The 24,998-nt window shown below is 47.2% G+C and overlaps 1 protein-coding gene across 2 annotated transcripts in view; it reads right to left on the bottom strand.

The window, feature by feature from the left end:
* The window catches only part of LOC126428038 (aminopeptidase Ey-like), a 417,011-nt gene that overhangs the window by 46,813 nt on the left and 345,200 nt on the right, over nt 1-24,998 (bottom strand). For both annotated transcript variants that reach the window (XM_050089916.1, XM_050089915.1), the window contains exons 11-12: nt 19,745-19,950; nt 16,405-16,572 (exon numbers count right to left, since the gene is read on the bottom strand). In XM_050089916.1, coding sequence (XP_049945873.1) covers nt 16,405-16,572; nt 19,745-19,950 — 374 coding nt within the window. The remainder of the gene's footprint in view (nt 1-16,404; nt 16,573-19,744; nt 19,951-24,998) is intronic.

Here is a 24,998-nt window from a genome sequence, read left to right as displayed (position 1 = left end):
CCTTCTATGGTGATGAAACGCCTATGACGGCGGCCTTGTAAATCCGTATTCTTTCGCCAAATGTCCTTTACCAGGTGATGGTACAAGTAAGAGGGGCGGGGCAACAAGGCTAATGGACGTCACTACCCCTTTTCCTCCCACTTCGGAGAGAATACTCTATCGTAATACAATTATATGTGTGGGTGGACAAAAGTCGGAAAACACGACAAACACACTATCAAGCCTAAAATGGCGCAGGAAAACCTCTGGCTTTCAAAATACACTACTGGCCATTAAAATTGCTATACCACGAAGTTGACGTGCTACAGACGCGAAATTTAACCGACAGGAAGAAGATGCTGTGATATGCAAATGATTAGCTTTTCAAAGCATTCACACAAGGTTGGCGCCGGTGGCGACACCTACAACGTGCTGACATGAGGAATGTTTCCAACCGATTTCTCATACACAAACAGCAGTTGACCGGCGTTGCCTGGTGAAATGTTGTTGTGATGCCTCGTGTAAGGAGGAGAAATGCGTAGCATCACGTTTCCGACTTTGATAATGGTCGGATTGTAGCCTATCGCGATTGCGGTTTATCGTATCGCCATTTTGTTGCTGCTCGCGTTGGTCGACATCCAATGACTGTTAGGTGAATATGGAATCGGTGGGTTCAGGAGGGTAATACGGAACGCCGTGCCGGATCCCAACGGCCTCGTACGAGGTGCATTCAAGTTCTAAGGCCTCCGATTTTTTTTCTACAGACTGGAAAGAGATAGAAACATGCGCATTGTTTTAAAATGAGGCAGCGTTCATTGTCAATACGTCCCAGAGATGGCAGCACCGTATGGCAGATGGAATTTTACCGCCGGCGGCGAGAATGAGAACTGTTTTAAATACTTAAAATGGCGACGTTTTCCTTACTTGAACAGCGTTTTCTGAATTTGCGTGGTGTGAAACCAATTGAAATTCATCGACAGTTGAAGGAGACATGTGGTGATGGAGTTATGGATGTGTCGAAAGTGTGTTTGTGGGTGCGACAGTTTAATGAAGGCAGAACATCGTGTGACAACAAACCGAAACAACCTCGGGCTCACACAAGCCGGTCTGACGACATGATCGAGAAAGTGGAGTGAATTGTTTTGGGGGATCGCCGAATGACTGTTGAACAGATCGCCTCCAGAGTTGGCATTTCTGTGGGTTCTGTGCACACAATCCTGCATGACGCCCTGAAAATGCGAAAAGTGTCATCCAGGTGGGTGCCACGAATGCTGACGGACGACCACACGGCTGCCCGTGTGGCATGTTGCCGAGCAATGTTGACGCGCAACGACAGCATGAATGGGACTTTCTTTTCGTCGATTGTGACGATGGATGAGATGTGGATGGCATTTTTCAATCCAGGAACAAAGCACCAGTCAGCTCAATGGAAGCGCACAGATTCACCGCAACCAAAAAAATTTCGGGTAATCGCCAGTGCTGAAAAAATGATGGTGTCCATGTTCTGGGACAGCGAGGGCGTAATCCTTACCCATTGCGTTCCAAAGGGCACTACGGCAACAGGTGCATCCTATGAAAATGTTTTGAAGAACAAATTCCTTCCTGCAGTGCAACAAAAACGTCCGGGAAGGGCAGCGCGTGTGCTGTTTCACCAAGACAACGCACCCGCACATCGCGCTAACGTCACGCAACAGTTCCTTGGTGATAACAACTTTGAAGTGATTCCTCATGCTCCCTACTCACCTGACCTGGCTCCTAGTGACTTTTGGCTTTTTCCAACAATGAAAGACACTCTCCGTGGCCGCAAATTCACCAGCCGTGCTGCTATTGCCTCAGCGATTTTCCAGTGGTCAAAACAGACTCCTAAAGAAGCCTTCGCCGCTGCCATGGAATCGTGGCGTCAGAGTTGTGAAAAATGTGTACGTCTGCAGGGCGATTACGTCGAGAAGTAACGCCAGTTTCATCGATTTCGGGTGAGTAGTTAATTAGAAAAAAAATCGGAGGCCTTAGAACTCGAATGCACCTCGTATCACTAGCAGTCGAGATGACAGGAATCTTATCTGCATGGCTGTAACGGATCGTGCAGCCACGTATCGATCCCTGAATCGATAAATGGGTACGTTTGCAAGACAACAACCATCTGCACGAACAGCAGCATGGACTATCAGCTCGGAGACCATGACTGCTGTTACCCTTGACGCTGCATCACAGACAGGAGCGCCTGCGATGGTGTACTCAACGACGAACCTGGGTGCACGAATGGCAAAACGTCATTTTTTCGAATGAGTACAGGTTCTGTTTACAGCATGGTGATGGTCGCATCCGTGTTTGGCGACATCGTGGCGAACGCATTTTGGAAGCGTGTATTCGTCATCGCCATACTGGCGTATCACATCTCAATCACCTCTTGTTCGCATTGACGGCACTTTGAACTGTGGACGTTACATTTGAGATGTGTTACGACCTGTGGCTCTACCCTTTATTGGATCCCTGCGAAACCCTACATTTCAGCAGGATAATGCACGACCGTATGTTGTAGGTGCTGTACGGCCCTTTCTGGATAGAGAAAATGTTCGACTGCTGCCCTGAGCAGCACATTGTTCAGATCTCTCAACAATTGAAACCGTCTGGTCAATGGTGGCCGAGCAACTGGCTCGTCACAATACGCCAGTGACTAATCTCAATGAACTGTAGTATCGTGTTGAAGCTGCATGGGCAGCTGTACCTGTACACGCCATCCAAGCTCTGTTTGACTCAATGCCCAGGCGTATCAAGGCCGTTATTAAGGCATATCAAGGCCGTTATTACGACCAGAGGTGGTTGTTTTGGGTACTCATTTCTCAGGATCTATGCACCCAAATTGCGTGATAATGTAATCACATGTCAGTTCTAGTATAGTATATTTGTCGAATGAATACCCGTTTATCATCTGCATTTTTTCTTGGTGTAGCAACTTTAATGGCCAGTAGAGTATCTTCCAGTCGCCTCGAAAAGGATAAATACAGGTCCTGTATGGTTTTCAGGATAATCTCATACCATTAATGCTGCAAAACTGTGGCGAGTTGAGGTAACGATGGTGGAGTGGCCAGAGATTGCGCACCCTTCTCTCGAGAGTAGGCTACAAAACAAACAAACACCGTCCGAACAGGTTTCGAAGGTCCAACGGTAGCGAGCGGCCGCCATGTCATTCTCAGCCCTACGGCGTCACCAGATGTGGATACGGAGGGGCATCTGGTCTGAGTTGTCAGAGCCGCTACGTCGCAGTCGAGTAGGTCGTCAGTTGGCTTTACGAGGGCCGAGTGCACCCCACTTGCCAACAGCACTCGGCACACCCGGACGCTGACCCATGCGAGTACTAGCCGAGTCCGACCGCGCTTAACTTTGGTGATCTGACGGGAACCGGCACTGCCACTGCGGCGAGGCTGTTGACAGTAAGTAGACTACAAACGCTCAACAGTTTTGAGATACGGTGAACGTGGTGGTCAGGGGAGATGCGGTAGCTCTCCCTCGTGCCCACAAAACCAGTCCTGAACGGTGCGAGTTGTGTGCCCTGTCTCCTTGAAACATAGTATCACCACTGGAGAGCAAACACTGTACCGCGAATGGAACTGATCGACCAAAACAGTCATACAATCCTTGGCGGTAATGCGACCTTCCAGAGTATGCTATGTTGTGTCTAGACAAGACAGCCTAGACACAATGAGAGGAAGCCGAAAGGCACGCGCTAAGCTAAAGCAGGATGGCGTGAGGTCTGAAACAGGATACGTAATGAATGCTATAAAAAAAGTACGTAGCTTCTGGAATACTTAACTTTAATCCATCCTTTTGGTACATCTGGAGATTGTGGCGATACAAGTGAGACTCTTTAGATACATGCAATGTTACTAATGGCGCCTTGCTAGGTCGTAGCCATGGACTTAGCTGAAGGCTATTCTAACTATCTGCTCGGCAAAGGGGCGAGGCTTCGTCAGTATAGTCGCTAGCTACGTCGTCCGTACAACTGGGGCGAGTGCTAGTCCGTATCTCGAGACCTGCCTTGTGGTGGCGCTCGGTCTGCGATCACACAGTGGCGACACGCGGGTCCGACATGTACTAATGGACCGCGGCCGATTTAAAACTACCACCTAGCAAGTGTGGTGTCTGGCGGTGAACCACATGCTACATTATGGCTGCCTAAATCATCGTCGATCCCCCGCTATCTTTCACCCTCGGGACGTAAAGCCGGCTGGAAGTTGGAAACATTGCGAAACAGCACACATCCGACCAAATGCTCTTTAGTCCAGGTTATAAGGGCTCACCCACGTTTCCCTGTTAGGGGCTTTTGCATTAGTGATGGATGTGTATTATTAATGTTAAATTATTTATTAGCTAGACAAACAAAAATAAATTTGCTTTTATTAAAAAAATTTTCTTTATATAAAACTTTGTTTAAGAAATATCTAAAAGATTGTCTTCTAAAATTTAGTTGGGCAAGTCTTTCTATGTTGGTGAAACGCCTATGACGGATATCTACATTACATCTACATCCATACTCCGCAAGCCACCTGACAGTGAGTGGTGGAGGGTACCTTGAGTACCTCTATCGGTTCTCCCTTCCATTCCAGTCTCGTATTGCTCGTGGAAAGAAGTATTGTCGGTATACCTCTGTGTGGGCTCTAATCTCTCTGATTTTATCCTCACGGTCTCTTCGCGAGTTATACATAGGGGGGAGCAATATACTGCTTGACTCCTCGGTGAAGGTATGTTCTCGAAACATCGAGAAAAGCCTGTACCGAGCTACTGAGCGTCTCACCTGCAGAGTCTTCCACTGGCGTTTATCTATCATCTCCGTAACGCTTTCGCGATTACTAAATGATCCTGTAACGAAGCGCGCTGCTCTCCGTTGGATCTTCTCTCTCTCTTCTATCAACCCTATCTGGTACGGATCCCACACTGCTGAGCAGTATTCGAGCAGTGGGCGAACAAGCGTACTGTAACCTACTTCCTTTGTTTGCGGATTGCATTTCCTTAGGATTCTTCCAATGAACCTCAGTCTGGCATCTGTTTTACCGACGATCAACTTTATATGATCATTCCATTTTAAATCACTCCTAATGCGTACTCCCAGATAACTTATGGAATTAACTGCTTCCAGTTGCTGACCTGCTATTTTGTAGCTAAATGATTAGGGATCTATCTTTCTATCTATTCGCAGCACACCCTGCCTTGTGCATCAATAATTCAGAGAACCAGCATTTGAGGCCGACTGCAGTACAATTTTACTGCCGCCAACTTACATTTCGCGGAAAGACACAAAGATAATACACATTAGGGCTCGTACAGAGGCATATAGGCAGTCATTTTTCCCTCGTTCTGTTTGGAAGTGGAACAGGGAGAGAAGATGCTAGTTATGGTACCAGGTACCCTCCGCCACGCACCGTATGGTCGATTGCGGAGTGTGTATGTAAATGTAGATGGTTCAGGAATTACAGTTCGCTGTGCAATTCCCTGCCTACGGAGCTGACAGTTCTGCAAAGACTTTTGCAGCTGGCGTTCTCTTATTTTACAGGACGGTCGTCTTCAACGACCACAGGGGCAACAACAATTTGACCTCTTTCTTGTTCACTTCGCCCCAGCATAATGTACCCACAACTACACTACTGGCCATTAAAATTGCTACACCACGAAGATGACGTGCTACAGACGCGAAATTTAACCGACAGGAAGAAGATGCTGTGATATGCAAATGATCAGCTTTTCAGAGCATTCACACAAGGTTAGCGCCGGTGGCGACACCTACAACGTGCTGACGTGTGGAAAGTTTCCAGCCGATTCCTCATACACAAACAGCAGTTGACCGGCGTTGCCTGGTGAAATGTTGTTGTGATGCCCCGTGTAAGGAGGAGAAATGCGTACTATTCATTACGTTTCCGACTTTGATAATGGTCGGATTGCAGCCTATCGCGATTGCGGTTTACCGTATCGCGATACTACTGCTCGCGTTGGTCGAGATCCAATGACTGTCAGCAGAATATGGAATCCGTGGGTTCAGGAGGGTAATACGGAACGCCGTGCTGGATCCCAACGGCCTCGTATGACTAACAGTCGAGATGACAAGCATCTTATCCGCATGGCTGTAGCGGATCGTGCAGCCACGTCTCGATCCCTGAGTCAACAGATGGGGACGCTTGCAAGACAACAACCATTTGTACGAACAGTTCGACGACCTTTGCAGCAGCACGGATTATCAGCTCGGAGACCGTGGCTGCGGTTACCCTTGACGCTGCATCACAGACAGGAGCGCCTTCGATGGTGTACTCGACGATGAACCTGGGTGCACGAATGGCAAAACGTCATTTTTTTTGGATGAATCCAGGTTCTGTTTACAGCATCATGATGGTCGAATCCCTGTTTGGCGACACTGCGGTGAACGCACGTTGGAAGCGTGTATTCGTCATCGCCATACTGGCGTATCACCCGGCGTGATGGTATGGGGTGCCATTGGTTACACTTCTCGGTCACCTCTTGTTCGCATTGACGGCACTTTGAACTGTGGACGTTACATTTCAGATCTGTTACAACCCGTGGCTCTACCCATCATTCGATCCCTGCGAAACCCTACATTTCAGCAGGATAATGCACGACCGCATGTTGCAGGTCCTGTGAGGGCCTTTCTGGATACAGAAAATGTTCGACTGGTGCCCTGGTCAGTTCTCCAGATCTCTCACCAATTGGAAACATCTGGTCAATGGTGGCCGAGCAACTGGCTCGTCACAATACGCCAGTCACTACTCTTGCTGAAGTCACTACTCGTGTTGAAGCTGCATGGGCATCTGTACCGGTACACGCCATCCAAGCTCTGTTTGACTGAATGCCCAGGCGTATCAAAGCCGTTATTACGGCCAGAGGTGGTTGTTCTGGGTACTGCTTTCTCAGGATCTATGTACGCATATTGCGTGAAAATGTAATCTCATGTCAGTTCTTGTATAATATATTTGTCCTGTGAATACCTGTTTATCACCTCCATTTCTTCTTGGTGTAGCAATTTTAATTGCCAGTAGTGTACACAGGACATTGTTCTCGCTGCCACTGTGAACGTCTGGAAGGAAATAACAGTGAATGGAATGAACCATCTTCCGAGGCTGCAGACTTGGTTTTTCGTACAACTTGAGGAGGACTGCCATGCCGTCACATACCAACAGGATGGAGTGCCACCACACCATCACAAACGCGGTGTAGCATGCTTGCCCAGCACTTGATAGGGTGGACACGATTCTGTGGCACTTTCTTCCATTCTTAGCCTCCGAGGTCTTCAGGCACGACCCATTTTTTTTCTCGTGGGGACATGTTTTCACCTCTCCTATAACTCGTGACGAAGATTAGCCGAAGAAGAGAATAACGCCAGCAATGACTTTGCAGTAAAGCAAGCTGAGATCCATTCCCATTTTGTTTTGTTATTTGCATCCTTAAATTATATATTTTTACCTTCTTATTTATAACTAGTGTTAGTGACAAATGTGCAATAACATAAAGCTGTCATTCTGTGATGCCGAGCATGAAACCAGACCCAACTTTGCTAAATCACATTAGCCAGAATAATTTCCTAATCAATTTGAAGAATTTCTAGTAATAAGTTTTGCTAAAGCTGAGGTCCTCGGCGGCACTTTTGGGGCAGCCACCACAAATTGTGTAATGCGTGGGTAGTGACCAGGATGTAGCTATGTCTGTTGGCCGAAAAATAATTAACGACAAGAATTGCGCCAGCTAGAATGAAGAGATAACTTATCTTTATTTCTGACGAAACGTGCACCAGCAATACAAGTCCGAGTAATATCCAAGAGTAATCCGTGTACTGAGCCTAGTCGAATACAATAGCAAATATCACACTGCAATGGCTCTGCTATAAACTCCACGAAAGGCTAGCAATAGACAATCGACTGCCCATGTCGTTTTTTTTTCTTTATTGTGATTTTAAAACCTGTACAACAGGTAGGCTGGCAGCAGCATGCTACGCGGCTCTTCACCCGCAGAATAGACAATGAAAAAAAATATAAGGAATACACATAATTTACATAATGGCGGGTAATAATACAGTAGACACATAAATACAAAACGATGAAGCCGTTCACACTCGACGATAATCCACACTACAAACTGTTGACACGACGCACAAACACTGATGATGTCGATGGCACATGTGTTTAGTGCCCACCATTCCGCTCCATCGTTCACAAGACACGACGGCACACACGAGAAACGGATGGCGATGATCTCCGGCGCGCGAATGTCCACATAATGTGTGCGAGTCCGGGGACCTGCCAAGAGGGAAGAAGGGTGAGGGGGAGGGAGAGGGGAGAGCAAAGATGCCAATGGCAGAGGAGATGGGAGGAGGAGTGGAGGGACGGCGGTAGGGGAAGCCAGGGGGAAGAGGGGTCGAGGAAGGGGGGATGGAGGGAAAAGGAGAGAGAAGGGAGGGAGGGTGCCCAAAGGAAAAAACACAGGAAGTGGGAGGGGAGGATCAAAGTTGGTAGGAGGGGTAGATGGAGGGGAGGAGGGCATCATCAGGGAGGGGGAGCTGGCGGAAGCCACCTTGGGAGAGGGTGTGGAGAGTGGAGAGATGGAGAGCAGGTGGGACGTGGAGATACAGGCGCAGCAGCGGGCGGAGTTGGAGAGGATGGGTGAGACAAGCGGGTGAGGAGTTTACGAGAGGTGTAGAGGATCCATATCCATTCGAGGAAAAGGAGGAGATGGGGGAACGGAATTAGGTCGTACAGGATCTGTGTGGGCGAGGGGAGACGGATGCCATAGGCGAGGCGGAGAGCATGGCGTTCAAGAATCTGTCTGAAAGGATTTGTAAAAGGTGGGGGGGGGGGGGCGGAGATCCAGGCAGGATGAGTGTAACAGAGGATAGAGCGGATGAGGGATTTATAGGGGTGGAGTACGGTGGAGGGATCCAGACCCCACGTACAGCCGGAAAGGAGCTCGAGGAGATGGAGTCGGGAGCGTGCCTTGGCTTGGATTGTCTGGAGATGGGGGTCCAAGAGAGGCGACGGTCGAGGGTGACGCCAAGGTACTTAAGGATGGGGGAGAGGGCGATAGGTTGGCCATAGATGGTTAGATAGAAATCGAGGAGGCGGAAGGAAGGGTTGGTTTTACCTATAATGATCGCCTGGGTTTTGGAGGGATTGACCCTAAGCAACCACTGCTTGCACCAAGCAGTGAACTGGTCAAGATGGGATTGGAGAAGGTGTTGGGAACGCTGCAGGATGGGGGCAAGGGCAGGGAAGGTGGTGTCATCGGCAAACTGGAGAAGGTGGATGGGGGGTGATGGAGTCGGCATGTCCGCCGTATACAAAAGGTACAGAAGTGGTGAGAGGACGGAGCCTTGGGGCACACCGGCGGAGGGAAAAAAGGTGTAGGAATCCGTGTTATGGATGGTGACGTAGGAAGGACGGTGGGAGAGAAAAGAGCCGATCAGACGGACGTAGTTAATGGGAAGGGCGACGGTTTGGAGCCTAAAGAGGAGACCGGAATGCCATACGCGGTCATAGGCACGTTCGAGGTCCAGGGAGAGGAAGATAGCGGAGCGACGGGAATTAAGCTGTTCAGAAAGGAGATGAGTGAGGTGAAGGAGAAGGTCATTGAAAGAGAAGGACGGCTGAAAGCCACACTGGGTAACGGGAAGGAGGCGGTGCTGGTGGAGATGCTGGTGGAAGCGGCGGGTGAGGACGGATTCCAGGACCTTGCTGAAGACCGAAGTGAGGCTGATGGGACGTGTCAGGACCAGCGCTCCTCGTTATATGCAAAAGGCAGAGGGCACTGCGGACCCGAGCTGAGCCATGGTGCGACCTCTTCCGTCGGCAGTAACGCCCTGAGACGCCGACGGCCGCGACAGAAACTGTGGCTAGCGATGTCACGGTCAGGGCGCGCGTGCGCCAGTTGGTTGGTTGGTTGGTTGGTTGGGTCCGTGGATACAACACTCAGTTCAGTTAACTGATATTTTCAATTCATTGTTGACATGTGTGTTGTGTTGTCGTCGTCTTCAGTCAAGAGACTGATATGGTGCAGATCTCCATCTACTCTATCCCGTGCAAGCCTCTTGATCCACGAATAGCTACAGCAGCCTACATCCTTCTGAATCTGCTCACCGTATTCATGTTTTGGTCTCCCTCTACGATTCACCACCCCCCCCCCCCCCCCTCCCACGCTTCCCTCCAGTACTCAGCTGGTGACCCCTTGATGTTTCAGAATATGTCCTACAAGCCAGTCCTCTTTTCTGATCAGGGTGTGCCGCAAATTTCTTCTCTCCCCAATAATATTCAGTAGCTCCTCATTAGTTATGTGATCTACCCTCTAACGTTCAGCGTTCTTCTGTAGCACCACATTTCAAGAGCTACTATTCTCTTCTTGTCTAAACTGTTGATCGTCCATGTTTCACTTCCATACATCGCTACACTTTAAGTTTTTATTTCTTCTCCCTGGACTATAATTACCACTGCAAATTTTTCTTTTGTTTCCTTTCCTGCTTCCTCAATACACATATTGAATAACATCAACGATAGGCTGCAAACATGTCCCACTTCCTTCTCAACCACTGCTTCCCTTTCGTGCCACTCGAGTCTTATAACTTCCATCTGGGTCCTGAGCAAATTGTAAATAGCCCCTCGCTCCCTGTATTTTACCCCTGCCACCTTTAGAGTTTGAAAGAGAGTATTCAAGTTAGCTTTCTCCAAATCTACAAATGCTGTAAACGTAGATTTGTCTTTCCTTATCCTATCTCTTATGAGAAGTCGTAGGGCCAGTATCGCCTCACATGTTCCTACATTTCTCCGGAATCCAAACTGATATTCACCGAGGTCAGTTTCTACCAATTTTTCCATTCGTCTGTAAAGGGCTTATGTTAGTATTTGGCAACCATGACTTACTAAACTGATTTTATATATTGGCCACGACATCTTGGTAGATGATTGCTGCAGTGTCTGTGTGGTTATGGGTTCCATTTTTTTATATGACTTGTCAAGCCAATGGCAGCACGGCATCTCTTGCCGGAATTGTCACAAGCGTATCTGGCTGGTGAGGCAGGAGCAGTGGTAGCATTGCGAAGCTTTTTCTGCCTTAATCTGTCTGACAAGCCTTCATCGTGCTTCGACATTCCAGATGATATATCATCACGCCACTCATGCTAGTCCCTGCCTCCTATCTGTGTCGATTCCAAAGCTCTCCATATCTCGTTTACCGGAGTCCTTGAACCTCAATACAGGACGGCCTACTGGTCATTTGGCTATAGAGATCTCTCCGAACACCACCTCACGTGGTAATCTGTCAGGATCCATACGGTGGACGTGTCCCAGCCAGCGGAGTCGTCTCCGCTTCAAGATAGCTGAAATACTGTTGCAGTTAGTTTCAGATAGCACTGCTTCGTTGGTCACTCGGTCCTTCCACGGTACTCCGAGGATGGATCTCAGGCACCGCACGTGGAAAGCATTCAGGCGACGCTCTTGTGTGGCACAGGTAGTTCACGTTTCCGATGCATACAAAAGGATGCTGAGGACGCAAGTTTGATATATAACAATTTTGGTGGTCAAAGAGAGTTTGTTGTTTCTCCAAACACGTGTAGAGAGTATGCCAAAAGTTGCCGCAGATCTTCCAATGCGAGCATCAATTTCCTTGTCAACAGACATGTTTGATTCTGTAGTAGATCCAAGATAGCAGAAGCTATCTGCGACTTGCAGAGTAGTGCCATCTAGTGTGATATTCGGGTTTGTGTTACCACCCTGAACCATAATTACGATCTTACTGCTGTTTACACTCGTCGAGAATAGGTGGCATGCGTGACTAAACCTTGATACGAGCTCTTGCAGCACTTCTGCGGAGTTCGCAGCAATTGCAGCATCATCAGCACACAGGAGTTCACGAGCGACTACCTCGTAGCGCTTTGCCTTACTCTTCAGAAGGCTGACACTGAAAAGCCTTCCATATTTCCTAGTATGCAGATGTACTCCAACATTGCAATTCTCGAAAGCCACTTCGATCAGACCCGAGAGGAAAATTCCAAAAAGTGTAGGTGCCAACACACAGCCTTGTCTTACGCCACAGTTCATACAGAATGGTTTAGATGTACTGCCATCGGAGACTACAGAGCCACGCATATTGCGGTGAAAAGATCTTATTAAACTCGCACTTAAAAGTCTAAAGCTAGGCAAGAGTACAGGCCGTGATAACTTACCAGCAGAAATCATCAAACCTGACTGCGTTTTGCCGATATTGTATCAAATCCTACTGCAGTGCTGGGAAGAAGGCACGGTACCTCAAGATATGCGAGATACAAATGTAGTAACAATCTATAAGGAAAAAGGCGACAGAGGTAATTGTAACAACTACAGAGGAATGTCTCTCTTGAGCATTGCTGGAAAGGCGTATGCAAGGATAATCCTGAAGAGACTGGAAACCTTGGCTGCTCGGATCTACCCTGAGTCACAGTGTGGATTTCGAACTGGGAGATGGACAAGTGACAGGATATTCACCTTGTGCCAACTACAAAAGAAGTGTCGCGAACACAGAGTGCCATTATATGTGGCTTTTGTTGACCTCAACAAAGCCTTTGACACAGTCAGTAGGGAGGGACTCTACAGCATATTGGAAAAAAATTGGATGTTCCCCAACTTTGCTGTCTTTAATAAGATTAAACTGATAGTTCGGTAATTTTCTCAACTCTCACCACCTGCTTTCTTTGGAACAGGGATTAGTATATTCTACTTGAAGTCTGAGGGTAATTCGCCTGTCTAACTCATCTTGCTCAGCAGATGGTGTGTAGGACTACTAACTCACATATGTACTCGTATGTTGCCAAAAAAAAAAAAAAAAAAAAAAAATCTTGGTAATTGGTCAGCATGTAAAATGACACTCTACATCATTATGATTGATCGATTCAATGATTTGTGGAACATAAAATTTACTAACGAAGTAACTAATTTGGTGTCTTTGTAGTTTTCTGACCTAATGGGGACTTGGGATGCTGATTATCATTACAGACTTCAGGGGCACAGCTGGAAATAGGGCACTGCAGTGTCTCGTTCATTATTTTGAGTTGTTTCAAGCACACAGCAAGACCGCACGGAGGAAGACCGCACTGCAGTTCCTTCTCTAAATCCTCAGGCGAACGAAAAAATGGCTGACATCGCAATAAGTATCCAAGGAATAGAGAAGCAACTGAAATCACTCAACAGAGGAAAGTCCACTGGACCTGACGGGATACCAGTTCGATTCTACACAGAGTACGCGAAAGAACTTGCCCCCTTCTAACAGCCGTGTACCGCAAGTCTCTAGAGGAACGGAAGGTTCCAAATGATTGGAAAAGAGCACAGGTAGTCCCAGTCTTCAAGAAGGGTCGTCGAGCAGATGCGCAAAACTATAGACCTGTATCTCTGTCATCGATCTGTTGTAGAATTTTAGAACACGTTTTTTGCTCGCGTATCATGTCGTTTATGGAAACCCAGAATCTACTCTGTAGGAATCAACTCGGATACCGGAAACAGCGATCGTGTGAGACCCAGAAAATACTAGATACAGGCTCCCAGGTAGATGCCAATTTCCTTGACTTCCGGAAGGCGTTCGATACAGTTCCGCACTGTCGCCTGATAAACAAAGTAAGAGCCTACGGAATATCAGACGAGCTGTGTGGCTGGATTGAAGAGTTTTTAGCAAACAGAGCACAGCATGTTGTTCTTAATGGAGAGACGTCTACAGACGTGAAAGTAACCTGTGTTGTGTCGTACCACAGGGGAGTGTTATGGGACCACTGCTTTTCACAATATATATAAATGACCTAGTAGATAGTGCCGGAAGATCCATGTGGATGATGCTGTAGTATACAGAGAGGTTCCAACATTACAAAATTACAGCGAAATGCAGGAAGATCTGCAGCACATAGGCACTTGGTGCAGGGAGTGGCAACTGAGCCTTAACATAGACAAATGTACTGCCACTACACAGAAAGAAGGATCCTTTATTGTATGATTATATGATAGCGGAACAAACACTGGTAGCAGTTACTTCTGTAAAATATCTGGGAGTATGCGTGCGGAACGATTTGAAGTGGAATGATCATATAAAATTAATTGTTGGTAAGGCGGGTACCAGGTTGAGATTCATTGGGAGAGTCCTTAGAAAATGTAGGCCATCAACAAAGGAGGTGGCTGACAAAACAGTCGTTCGACCTATACTCGAGTGTTTCTCATCAGTGTGGGATCCGTACCAGGTCGGGTTGACGGAGGAGATGGAGAAGATCCAGAGAAGAGCGGCGCGTTTCGTCACAGGGTTATTTGGTAAGCGAATATACAGGGTGTTACAAAAAGATACGGCCAAACTTTCACGAAAGATTCCTCACACACAAATAAAGAAAAGATGTTATGTGGACATGTGTCCGGAAACGCTTAATTTTCATGTTACAGCTCATTTTAGTTTCGTCAGTATGTACTGTACTTCCTCGATTCACCGCCAGTTGGCCCAATTGAAGGAAGGTAATGTTGACTTTGGTGCTTGTGTTGACATGCGACTCACTGCTCTACAGTACTAGCATCAAGCACATCAGTACGTAGCATCAACAGGTTAGTGTTCATCACGAACGTGGTTTTGCAGTCAGTGCAATGTTTACAAATGCGGAGTTGGCAGATGCCCATTTGATGTATGGATTGCCGGCCGCGGTGGTCTAGCGGTTCTGGCGCTGCCGTCCTGAACCGCGGGACTGCTACGGTCGCAGGTTCGAATCCTGCCTCGGGCATAGGTGTGTGTGATGTCCTTAGGTTAGTTAGGTTTAAGTAGTTCTAAGTTCTAGGGGACTTATGACCTAAGATGTTGAGTCCCATAGTGGTCAGGGCCATTTGATGTACGGATTAGCACGGGGCAATAGCCGTGGCGCGATACGTTTTTATCGATACAGATTTCCAGAACGAAGGTGTCCCGACAGGAAGACGTTCGAAACGATTGATCGGCGTCTTAGGGAGCACGGAACATTCCAGCCTATGACTCGCGACTGGGGAAGACCTAGAATGACGAGGACACCTGCAATGGACGAGGCAATTCTTCGTCCAATTGACGATAACCCTAATGTCAGCGTCAGAGAAGTTGCTGCTGTACAAGGTAACGTTGACCACGTCACTGTATGGAGAGTGCTACGGGAGAACCAGTTGTTTCCGTACTGTGTACAGCGTGTGCAGGCACTATCAGCAGCTGATTGGCCTCCACGCGTACACTTCTGCGAATGGTTCATCCGACAATGTGTCAATCCTCATTTCAGTGCAAATGTTCTCTTTACGGATGAGGCTTCATTCTAACGTGATCAAATTGTAAATTTTCACAATCAACGTGTGTGGGCTGACGAGAATCCGCACGCAATTGTGCAATCACGTCATCAACACAGATTTTCTGTGAACGTTTGGGCCGGCATTGTTGGTGATGTCTCGATTGGGCCTCATGTTCTTCCACCTACGCTCAATGGAGCACGTTATCATGATTTCATACGGGATACTCTACCTGTGCTGCTAGAACATGTGTCTTTACAAGTACGACACAACATGTGGTTCGTGCACGATGGAGCTCCTGCACATTTCAGTCGAAGTGTTCGTACGCTTCTCAACAACAGATTCGGTGACCGATGGATTGGTAGAGGCGGACCAATTCCGTGGCCTCTACGCTCTCCTGACCTCAACCCTCTTGACTTTCGTTTATGGGGGCATTTGAAAGCTCTTGTCTACGCAACCCCGGTACCAAATGTAGAGACTGTTCGTGCTCGTATTGTGGACGGCTGTGATACAATACGCCATTCTCCAGGGCTGCATCAGCGCATCAGGGATTCCGTGTGACGGAGGGTGGATGCATGTATCCTCGCTAACGGAGGACATTTCGAAGATTTCCTGTAACAAAGTGCTTGAAGTGAGGCTGGTACGTTCTGTTGCTGTGTGTTTCCATTCCCTGATTAATGTGATTTGAAGAGAAGTAATAGAATGAGCTCTAACATGGAAATTAAGCGTTTCCGGACACATGTCCACATAACATATTTTCTTTCTTTGTGTGTGAGGAGTGTTTCCTGAAAGTTTGGCCGTACCTTTTTGTAACACCGTGCATATTGCTTCCCCCTACTTATACCTCCCGAGGACATCACGGATGTGAAATTAGAGAGATTCGAGCGCGCAAGCAGGCTTTCCGGCAGTCGTTCTTCCCGCGAACCATACGCGACTGAAACAGGAAAGGGAGGTAATGAGAGTGGCACGTAAAGTGCCCTCCGCCACACACCGTTGAGTGGCTTGCGGAGTATAAATGTGGATGTAGACGTAGACATCAGTTCGACCACCGGGCAAGAGAAACAAAACGCCGAGCGCCGGCGGCCGGCCAGCGCGCTGGGCAGGTGGCTGGCCGGCCGGCTGGTGGCTGGCCGGCTGACTGACTGACCTCTGCAGCAGCCAGGGCTCGCGGGCGCAGGTGAGCGCCTGCAGCAGCTGGGCGCGCTCCGAGGCCACGTTGGAGGCGAGGTAGCGCTCCCAGGCGAACCGCCAGCGCGCCTCGCCGCCCTGCCTCAGCGCCGTGCACACCACCTCGTACTGCAGGCCCGGCGGCACCCTGCGGGCAAAGTGGCGGAGGTTCTCACCTGCTGCCTCCTACTCAGACACTACACTGTGGGGCGTCAGACGGCCCGACTCGGAGCAGGAGAGCCACCACAGGACATTTCAATTTCCACTGTCTATACTTTCATAAATAAATTTATAAAACTTTGTCAGCATGACCAGGAAGGATTCAGAATTCACATTCATAGCAGTGCAAGTTGAAAAATAAAACAGTTTTTTTCAGATGTGAAACTACGTCATTTTTTCCACTTACCATTGCCTGCATTTGTTGCTATAGGTACAGTTTTCTTCATAAATAAGAGAGACCTTTCGATGAATTTTCCACAGCATACAAACCGTACTTACAGATGTATCAAACTCTACAATTTATCCAATTTATGAAAAAAATGAATGAGCCGTTACATTTTAAACTTCAAAACTCAAATTTTATAATAGTTAATTATCTCAATTTTTACCACAGTTTTTAATACATTTGCAAAATTCTAGAGTTCACCTACATACATTTGGGGAGCAAAATAACTGATGATGGTCGAACTAGAGAGGATATAAAATGTAGACTGGCAATGGCAAGGAAACCGTTTCTGAAGAAGGGGAATTTGTTAACATCGAGTATAGATTTAAGTGTCATGATGTTTCTGAAAGTATTTCTATGGAGTGTAGCCATGTATGGAAGTGAAACGTGGACGATAAATAGTTTGGACAAGAAGAAAATAGAACCTTTCGAAATGTCGTGCTACAGAAGAATGCTGAAGGTCAGATGGGTAGATCATATAACTAATGAGGAGGTATTGAAAAGAATTGGGGAGAAGAGAAATCTGTGGCACAACTTGACTAGAAAAAGGGATCGGTTGGTAGAACATGTTGTGAGGCATCAAGGGATCACCAATTTAGTATTGGAGGGCAGCGTGGAGGGTAAAAGTCGCAGAGTGAGACCAAGAAATGAATACACCAAGCAGATTCAGAAGGATGTAGGTTACAGTAGGTACTGGGAGATGAAGAAGCTTGCACAGGATAGAGTAGCATGGAGAGGTGCATCAAACCAGTCTCTGGACTGAAGACCACAACAACAACAACAACAACAACAACAACCTACATACACTTTCTTCGAAGTGGAAGTTTACAGAAAGCCTGATGGATAACTGGGCCATAGAAAACATAATTAACCAACTTGTACTGACAGGCACCTCCGTGGCTGCTCCCAATATCACCCTACACACAACTAATCCACCCTGCACACTTTAACCGAGAGGGCTGTCACGATCGGCGATAAGGGACAACTGAAGGGTGAACTACAAAACCTCAAGTCCATTTTCTGCGCCAACGGTTGTGGGATGAAAGTAATAGCTAAAACTATGGCGACAAACAACGAAGGCAATAGAGGGTAGCAAAAGGAAGCACAAAACATCGCTCTGTTACCATATGTTCAAGTTGTCGCTGAACCGGTGGGCAAAATTCTCCATCGAGCGGGCAGTAACACAATAAAAGATGTTCTTCGCACAACGAAAGACACACTTGACAAACTGCATGCTCCTGCTGGAGTTCACGAAATCAGTTTGGTTTGTATGTTGTGCAAAATTCATCGAAGAATCTCTCTTAGTTACGAAGGAAAGTGTATGTATAGCAACAAATGCAGCCAATGGTAAGTAAAAAAATGATGGAATTTCACACGTAAAAAACTATTTCGTTATGTTTTTGAACATTCAGTTCTATGAGTTTGAATCCTGATTCCTTCCTGGTCATGCTGACAAATATTTATGAATTTACTTGTTAAGGGTGGTAGGACGTCAAACGGGCCGACTTGGAGCAAGAGAGGCACCACAGGACATTTTAATTTCCACTGTCTATACTTTTACAAATAAATTCATAAAACTTTGTCACCATGACCAGGAAGGAGTCAGGATTCACACTCGTAGCAGTGGAAGTTCAAAAACACGAAAAGATAATATTTTTTAAATGTCAAATTTCATCATTTTTTTCACTTACTAATGGATACATTTGTTGCTATACGTACACTTTTCTTCATAAGTAAGAGAGATTCTTCGATGAATTTTGCACAGCATTCAAACCGTACTTAAAGGTGTATGAAACTCTAGGATTTTCAAAATCTATTAAAAACTGTGGTAAAAATTGAGGTAATTAACTATAAAATTTGTGTTTTTTCTAAAGATGAAGTTTAAAATATAACAGCTCATTCGTTTTTTCATAAATTAAATAAATTCTAGAGTTTCATACGCCTGTAAGTATGGTACGTATGCTGCGCAAAATTCATCGAAGTATCTCTCTAACTTATGAAGAAAACTGTACCTATAGCAACAAATGCTGCGATTAGCAAGTGAAAAAGATGATGAAATTTGACACGTAAATAAAATTATTTCGTTATGTTTTCGAACTTCCACTGCTATGAGTGTGAATCCTGAATCCTTCTTGTTCATGCTGACAAAGTTTTATGAATTTACTTGTAAAAGTACAGACAGTGGAAATTAAAATGTCCTGTGGTGCCTCTCCTGCTCCAAGCCGGCTCGTTTGACATCCCACCGCTATTAAATAAGAGCACGATACACTGCACCGCGATGTTTGTATTATTATTTACTGCGACTACATTCTACATTTTTCATTATTTAACATTCTATGAAAGAATTATAAATGAACACAGAACCGTGACGGAGGCGATTTACAACAGTGGCTCAAATATTCGAGACATTTTAACACTGATAATGCAACGCCACACAGTGAAGAATTGGTTTCGCTCCGTACGAGTAATGAGGTGTGTTACCCACGTCAGTTTTCTGTCAAAGGTTAGTCCCAAGTAAAAGTTTATTCGTAAGCACCTATGGGGTTTCAGAAAGCAGCCGCACAGAGAAATATCAGACGTCAGCGTACAGTGCATCTCTCCCAGTTTCGATCTGTGACGTGGGTGGAGAAAGCCCCGCTAGGGGGCAAGTGTGCCAGAACGTGCAGAGGAATCGACCATTCCGTATTGCCACATCAAGACAGTGAGCGTCTCCAGATCTCTAAAGCGGGCAGGTGTCACTGTGGCTTTCTGAACGGCACCAGGAGCGGTGTCTCCAGCACACGGCACACTCGTACCGCTGCCCGTGTGGAGAATCTGTAGTGGGAGTGTGGGAGAGATGCTCCGCCCACTGACGCGCCGCTATGCTGGTACTGACGGGTTCTCCCGGTCAGGGTCCGGCTGTCGCATCCAGTCGGCGAACAGCTCGGCGGCCTGCTGGACGCAGCCGGCCACGCCCAGCCGGCACGCCCACGACACCATCAGCCTGCGGTGCAGGAACCCTTCCAGGTCGTCGGACGCCAGCGGCCGCCGCAGGTCCACCCACGTCTTCATCGGCTCCGCCATCAGCTGCGTCACGAACATCTGCCGGCACACCGCGAGCTCTCGTACGATTCGAAGCGACACCGACAGGCGTAAGGATGCTGTCACCCGCCCACAGATTAGATTTAGATCAGATTAGATTAGATTAGTTTTTCGTTCCATAGATCCGTGCTGAGGAGATCCTCGTGGATGTGGAACATGTCACTTTTTAAAGCTGAAATAACAATACTAATAGTATGAATATATACAATACATCATTTGTTTCTATTAAAAAATTCGTCAATGGAGTAGGAGTTGGCCACTAGTAAGTCCTTCAGGCTCCTTTTAAACTGATCTTTATTTGTTACTAAATTTTTTATGTTTGCTGGCAAATTATTGAAGATTAGTGTTCCTGAGTAGTGGACCCCTTTTTGAACTGAAGTAAGTGCTTTTCAGTCCTTGTGCAGATCATTTTTGTTCCTGGTATTGTATGTATGAACTGAGTTGTTTGTTGGAAAAAGAGATATGTTATTTAGGACAAATTTCATTAAGGAGTAAATGTACTGAGAGGCAGTCGTTAGTATACCCAGTTCTTTGAAGAGGTTTCAGCAGGACGTCCGTGTATTTACTCCACAAATAATACGTATTACACGCTTTTGGACCTTGAAAACTTTTGTTTGACTTGAAGAGTTACCCCAAAATATTATACCATATGACATTATGGAATGAAAGTAGGCAAAGTATGCAAGCTTTATCACTTTTATGTCGCCTATGTCTGCTAACATTCGAATTGCAAATACAGATTTGTTAAGGCGTTTCTGCAGTTCTGTGGTGTGCTCCTCCCAACTGAATTTATTATCAAGTCGTAATCGCAGGAATTTAAGACTGTCACCCTCTTCTATCTGCTCTTCTTCATGTCAGTGAGTTGGCTTTAAACCATTTATTAATATCCATGAAAATATCATTAGCAGATCTTTCTAGAACTACACTCAACATACTATTTATTGCAATACTTGTGTCATCTGCAAACACAATGAACTCTGCTTCTGGCAGTGTAACTGATGAGAGATCATTAATGTACACAAGAAAAAGCAATGGCCCTAAGACGGAGCCTTGTGGGACACCACGTGTAATTTCTTCCCAATCTGATGATGACTGATGACTTAATTCACTAGTCCCTTGCACGGGCACCCTTTGTTTCCTGTTAGCGAGGTATGACGTGAACCATTTTGCAGCAACGCCCGTGACACCATAGAATTCTAATTTATTTAAAAGGATGTTGTGGTTCACACAATCGAATGCCTTTGACAAATCACAGAAAATACCCGCTGCTTGTAATCTGTTATGTAATGAATTAAGTACATTTTCACTGTAGGTGTAAATAGCCTTCTCCGTATCAGAACCCTTGAGAAATCCAAACTGTGTTCTTGATAATATGTTATTTGTGGTCAGACGGTTGAGAAGCTGCCTGTACATTACTTCTTCTAAAATTTTTGGGTATGCTGGCAAAAGTGAAATCGGTCTGTAGTTTGATGGGACTGGTGTGTGTAGGTTTGATAGCTGTACTTTCCCTGACTGAACAGGTTCTCAATAGCTAAGTAACTGGTCCCATTGCTAACAAGTTCTTGATTTTTTTAGACCGTAGCTACGACGGATGTTCCATATTGATTTGCACTTCATTTTATTCCCATAATTCGTAATGTGCCATTTTACTCACCATTACAATTGCAAGTACTTTGGTCTAACGGTAGGTGGCATAGCAATCACTATCAGTGTTATCCTTGCACAGTACTCTCCATTTCCCCGGCTGATGTCACTATGTGAGCAGAAAACGTGCAGTGTGACCGTCAAGGGCAGTGCTCGAACGCAGTTTCTGTGAGGTGACGGTGCAAACACTTCCGAGAGTCACAAGACCTTGGCACAATCACGACGATTGCTCCTGCAACACGACAGTGCTCGCCCCATACAAGTAGGGCAAAGATGGCTCCAATTCTGGTACTGCCACACCCACTGTATTCTCTCGAGTTGGCCCCTTACCATTATTACCTATTCAGGGCTATGAGGAAGCCTCTCTGGAGAAATCACTTTTCAGATGTCCAGGAATTGTTAGCGGCTGTTCTGTAGTGGCAGGTATACACTACCTGTTAGACGCGATTCGTATCCCACGTACGTACTAAAAATAGGACAACATACCGCAGACACTTGTGAACGTGGAGCAATCGGAATCTTATACCAAATCGTCTGGGAGTGTAGCACTAGACGAGACGTTCCAGATCAGGGCGAGTATGGCTTTGGTGACGCAACTATCTGCAATATACACTCCTGGAAATTGAAATAAGAACACCGTGAATTCATTGTCCCAGGAAGGGGAAACTTTATTGACACATTCCGGGGGTCAGATACATCACATGATCACACTGACAGAACCACAGGCACATAGACACAGGCAACAGAGCATGCACAATGTCGGCACTAGTACAGTGTATATCCACCTTTCGCAGCAATGCAGGCTGCTATTCTCCCATGGAGACGATCGTAGAGATGCTGGAGGTAGTCCTGTGGAACGGCTTGCCATGCCATTTCCACCTGGCGCCTCAGTTGGACCAGCGTTCGTGCTGGACGTGCAGACCGCGTGAGACGACGCTTCATCCAGTCCCAAACATGCTCAATGGGGGACAGATCCGGAGATCTTGCTGGCCAGGGTAGTTGACTTACACCTTCTAGAGCACGTTGGGTGGCACGGGATACATGCGGACGTGCATTGTCCTGTTGGAACAGCAAGTTCCCTTGCCGGTCTAGGAATGGTAGAACGATTGGTTCGATGACGGTTTGGATGTTCCGTGCACTATTCAGTGTCCCCTCGACGATCACCAGTGGTGTACGGCCAGTGTAGGAGATCGCTCCCCACACCACGATGCCGGGTGTTGGCCCTGTGTGCCTCGGTCGTATGCAGTCCTGATTGTGGCGCTCACCTGCACGGCGCCAAACACGCATACGACCATCATTGGCACCAAGGCAGAAGCGACTCTCATCGCTGAAGACGACACGTCTCCATTCGTCCCTCCATTCACGCCTGTCGCGACACCACTGGAGGCAGGTTGCACGATGTTGGGGCGTGAGCGGAAGACGGCCTAACGGTGTGCGGGACCGTAGCCCAGCTTCATGGAGACGGTTGCGAATGGTCCTCGCCGATACCCCAGGAGCAACAGTGTCCCTAATTTGCTGGGAAGTGGCGGTGCGGTCCCCTACGGCACTGCGTAGGATCCTACGGTCTTGGCGTGCATCCGTGCGTCGCTGCGGTCCGGTCCCAGCTCGACGGGCACGTGCACCTTCCGCCGACCACTGGCGACAACATCGATGTACTGTGGAGACCTCACGCCCCACGTGTGGAGCAATTCGGCGGTACGTCCACCCGGCCTCCCGCATGCCCACTATACGCCCTCGCTCAAAGTCCGTCAACTGCACATACGGTTCACGTCCACGCTGTCGCGGCATGCTACCAGTGTTAAAGACTGCGATGGAGCTCCGTATGCCACGGCAAACTGGCTGACACTGACGGCGGCGGTGCACAAATGCTGCGCAGCTAGCGCCATTCGACGGCCAACACCGCGGTTCCTGGTGTGTCCGCTGTGCCGTGCGTGTGATCATTGCTTGTACAGCCCTCTCGCAGTGTCCGGAGCAAGTATGGTGGGTCTGACACACCGGTGTCAATGTGTTCTTTTTTCCATTTCCAGGAGTGTAATTAGGTACGAGGAACTGTGGCATAAGGTGAACGGCTAAAGTATCAGCCTATAACCATCAAGCGTAAGTTGCTGGGAGACAAGCGAGAAGAGGTCATAGAGTGTGACAACGAGGCATACAGTGGCAGGACATCCACTTCCAGAATCAGTCAGGAGAGGGTGATCGAGACCCTGACTGCCATCTCGCAATCTGTACAGCTCGAGTGGCACATACTTGTGTGCAGGATAGTGAACCGGTAGTATGCAGAATTCATGTCTTTCTCTTAAGAATTATCATTTTTCCATTTTTTTTAAAATTAACAGCGTTTGGAAATGGAAATGTTGAAAAATGTATGAGGAGTACATGGCAGAGTACATTGTGACTCGTATTAGTATCCCTCTATTCTCACATGGGTCCGCCCCTCGTGGTCTCGGGGTAGCGTTCTCGCTTCCCGAGCACGGGGTCCCGGCGGGGTCAGGAATTTTTCCTGTCTCGAGATGACTGGATGTTGTTGTGTCGTCTTCATCATCATCATTCATCCCCATTACGGTCGGAGAAAGGCGACGGCAAACCACCTCCATTAGGACCTTGCCTAGTAAGGCGGTGCGGGTCTCCCGCATCGTTCCCCTACGCTCTGTAAAGAAGCATGGGACTTCATTTCCACATTTCCATTCGCACATGGAAATGGGAAAAAAAGACTGCCTACATCTAATTAGTCTAATACTGTCTGGGCAGTCTCTACAGCAGCGATACACAGAAGGGCGTAGCATATTCGTTTGATGTGTTCACGGGAAGTTGGCTCTACCCTTCGTTCGATCCCTAGAAATTTTATGTAGGTTAATCCCCCTAAAAGCATAATCCGTAGTTGAAATCATTTTAAAATACACTACTGCCCATTAAAATTGCTACACCACGAAGATGATGTGCTACAGACGCGAAATTTATCCGACAGCAAGAATATGCTGAGATATGCAAATGATTAGCTTTTCAGAGCATTCACACAAGGCTGGCGCCGGTGACGACACCTACAACGTGCTGACACGAGGAAAGTTTCCAACCGATTTCTCATACATAAACAGCAGTTGGCCGGCGTTTCCTGGTGAAACATTGTTGTGATGCCGCGTGTAAGGAGAACAAATGCGTACCGTCACGTTTCCGACTTTGATAAAGGTCGTATTGTAGCCTATCGCGATTGCTGTTTATCGTATCGCGACATTGCTGCTCGCGTTGGTCGACATCCAATGACTGTTAGCAGAATACGGAATCGGTGGGTTCAGGAGGGTAATACGGAACGCCGTGCTGGATCCCGACGGCCTCGTATCACTAGCAGTCGAGATGACAGGCATCTTATCCGCATGGCTGTAGCGGATGGTGCAGCCACGTCTCGATCC

This window comes from Schistocerca serialis, chromosome 12 (assembly GCF_023864345.2).
Source record: "Schistocerca serialis cubense isolate TAMUIC-IGC-003099 chromosome 12, iqSchSeri2.2, whole genome shotgun sequence".
In the NCBI taxonomy this organism is placed as follows: domain Eukaryota; kingdom Metazoa; phylum Arthropoda; class Insecta; order Orthoptera; family Acrididae; genus Schistocerca; species Schistocerca serialis.
This window is presented reverse-complemented; position numbering and strand designations above follow the sequence as displayed.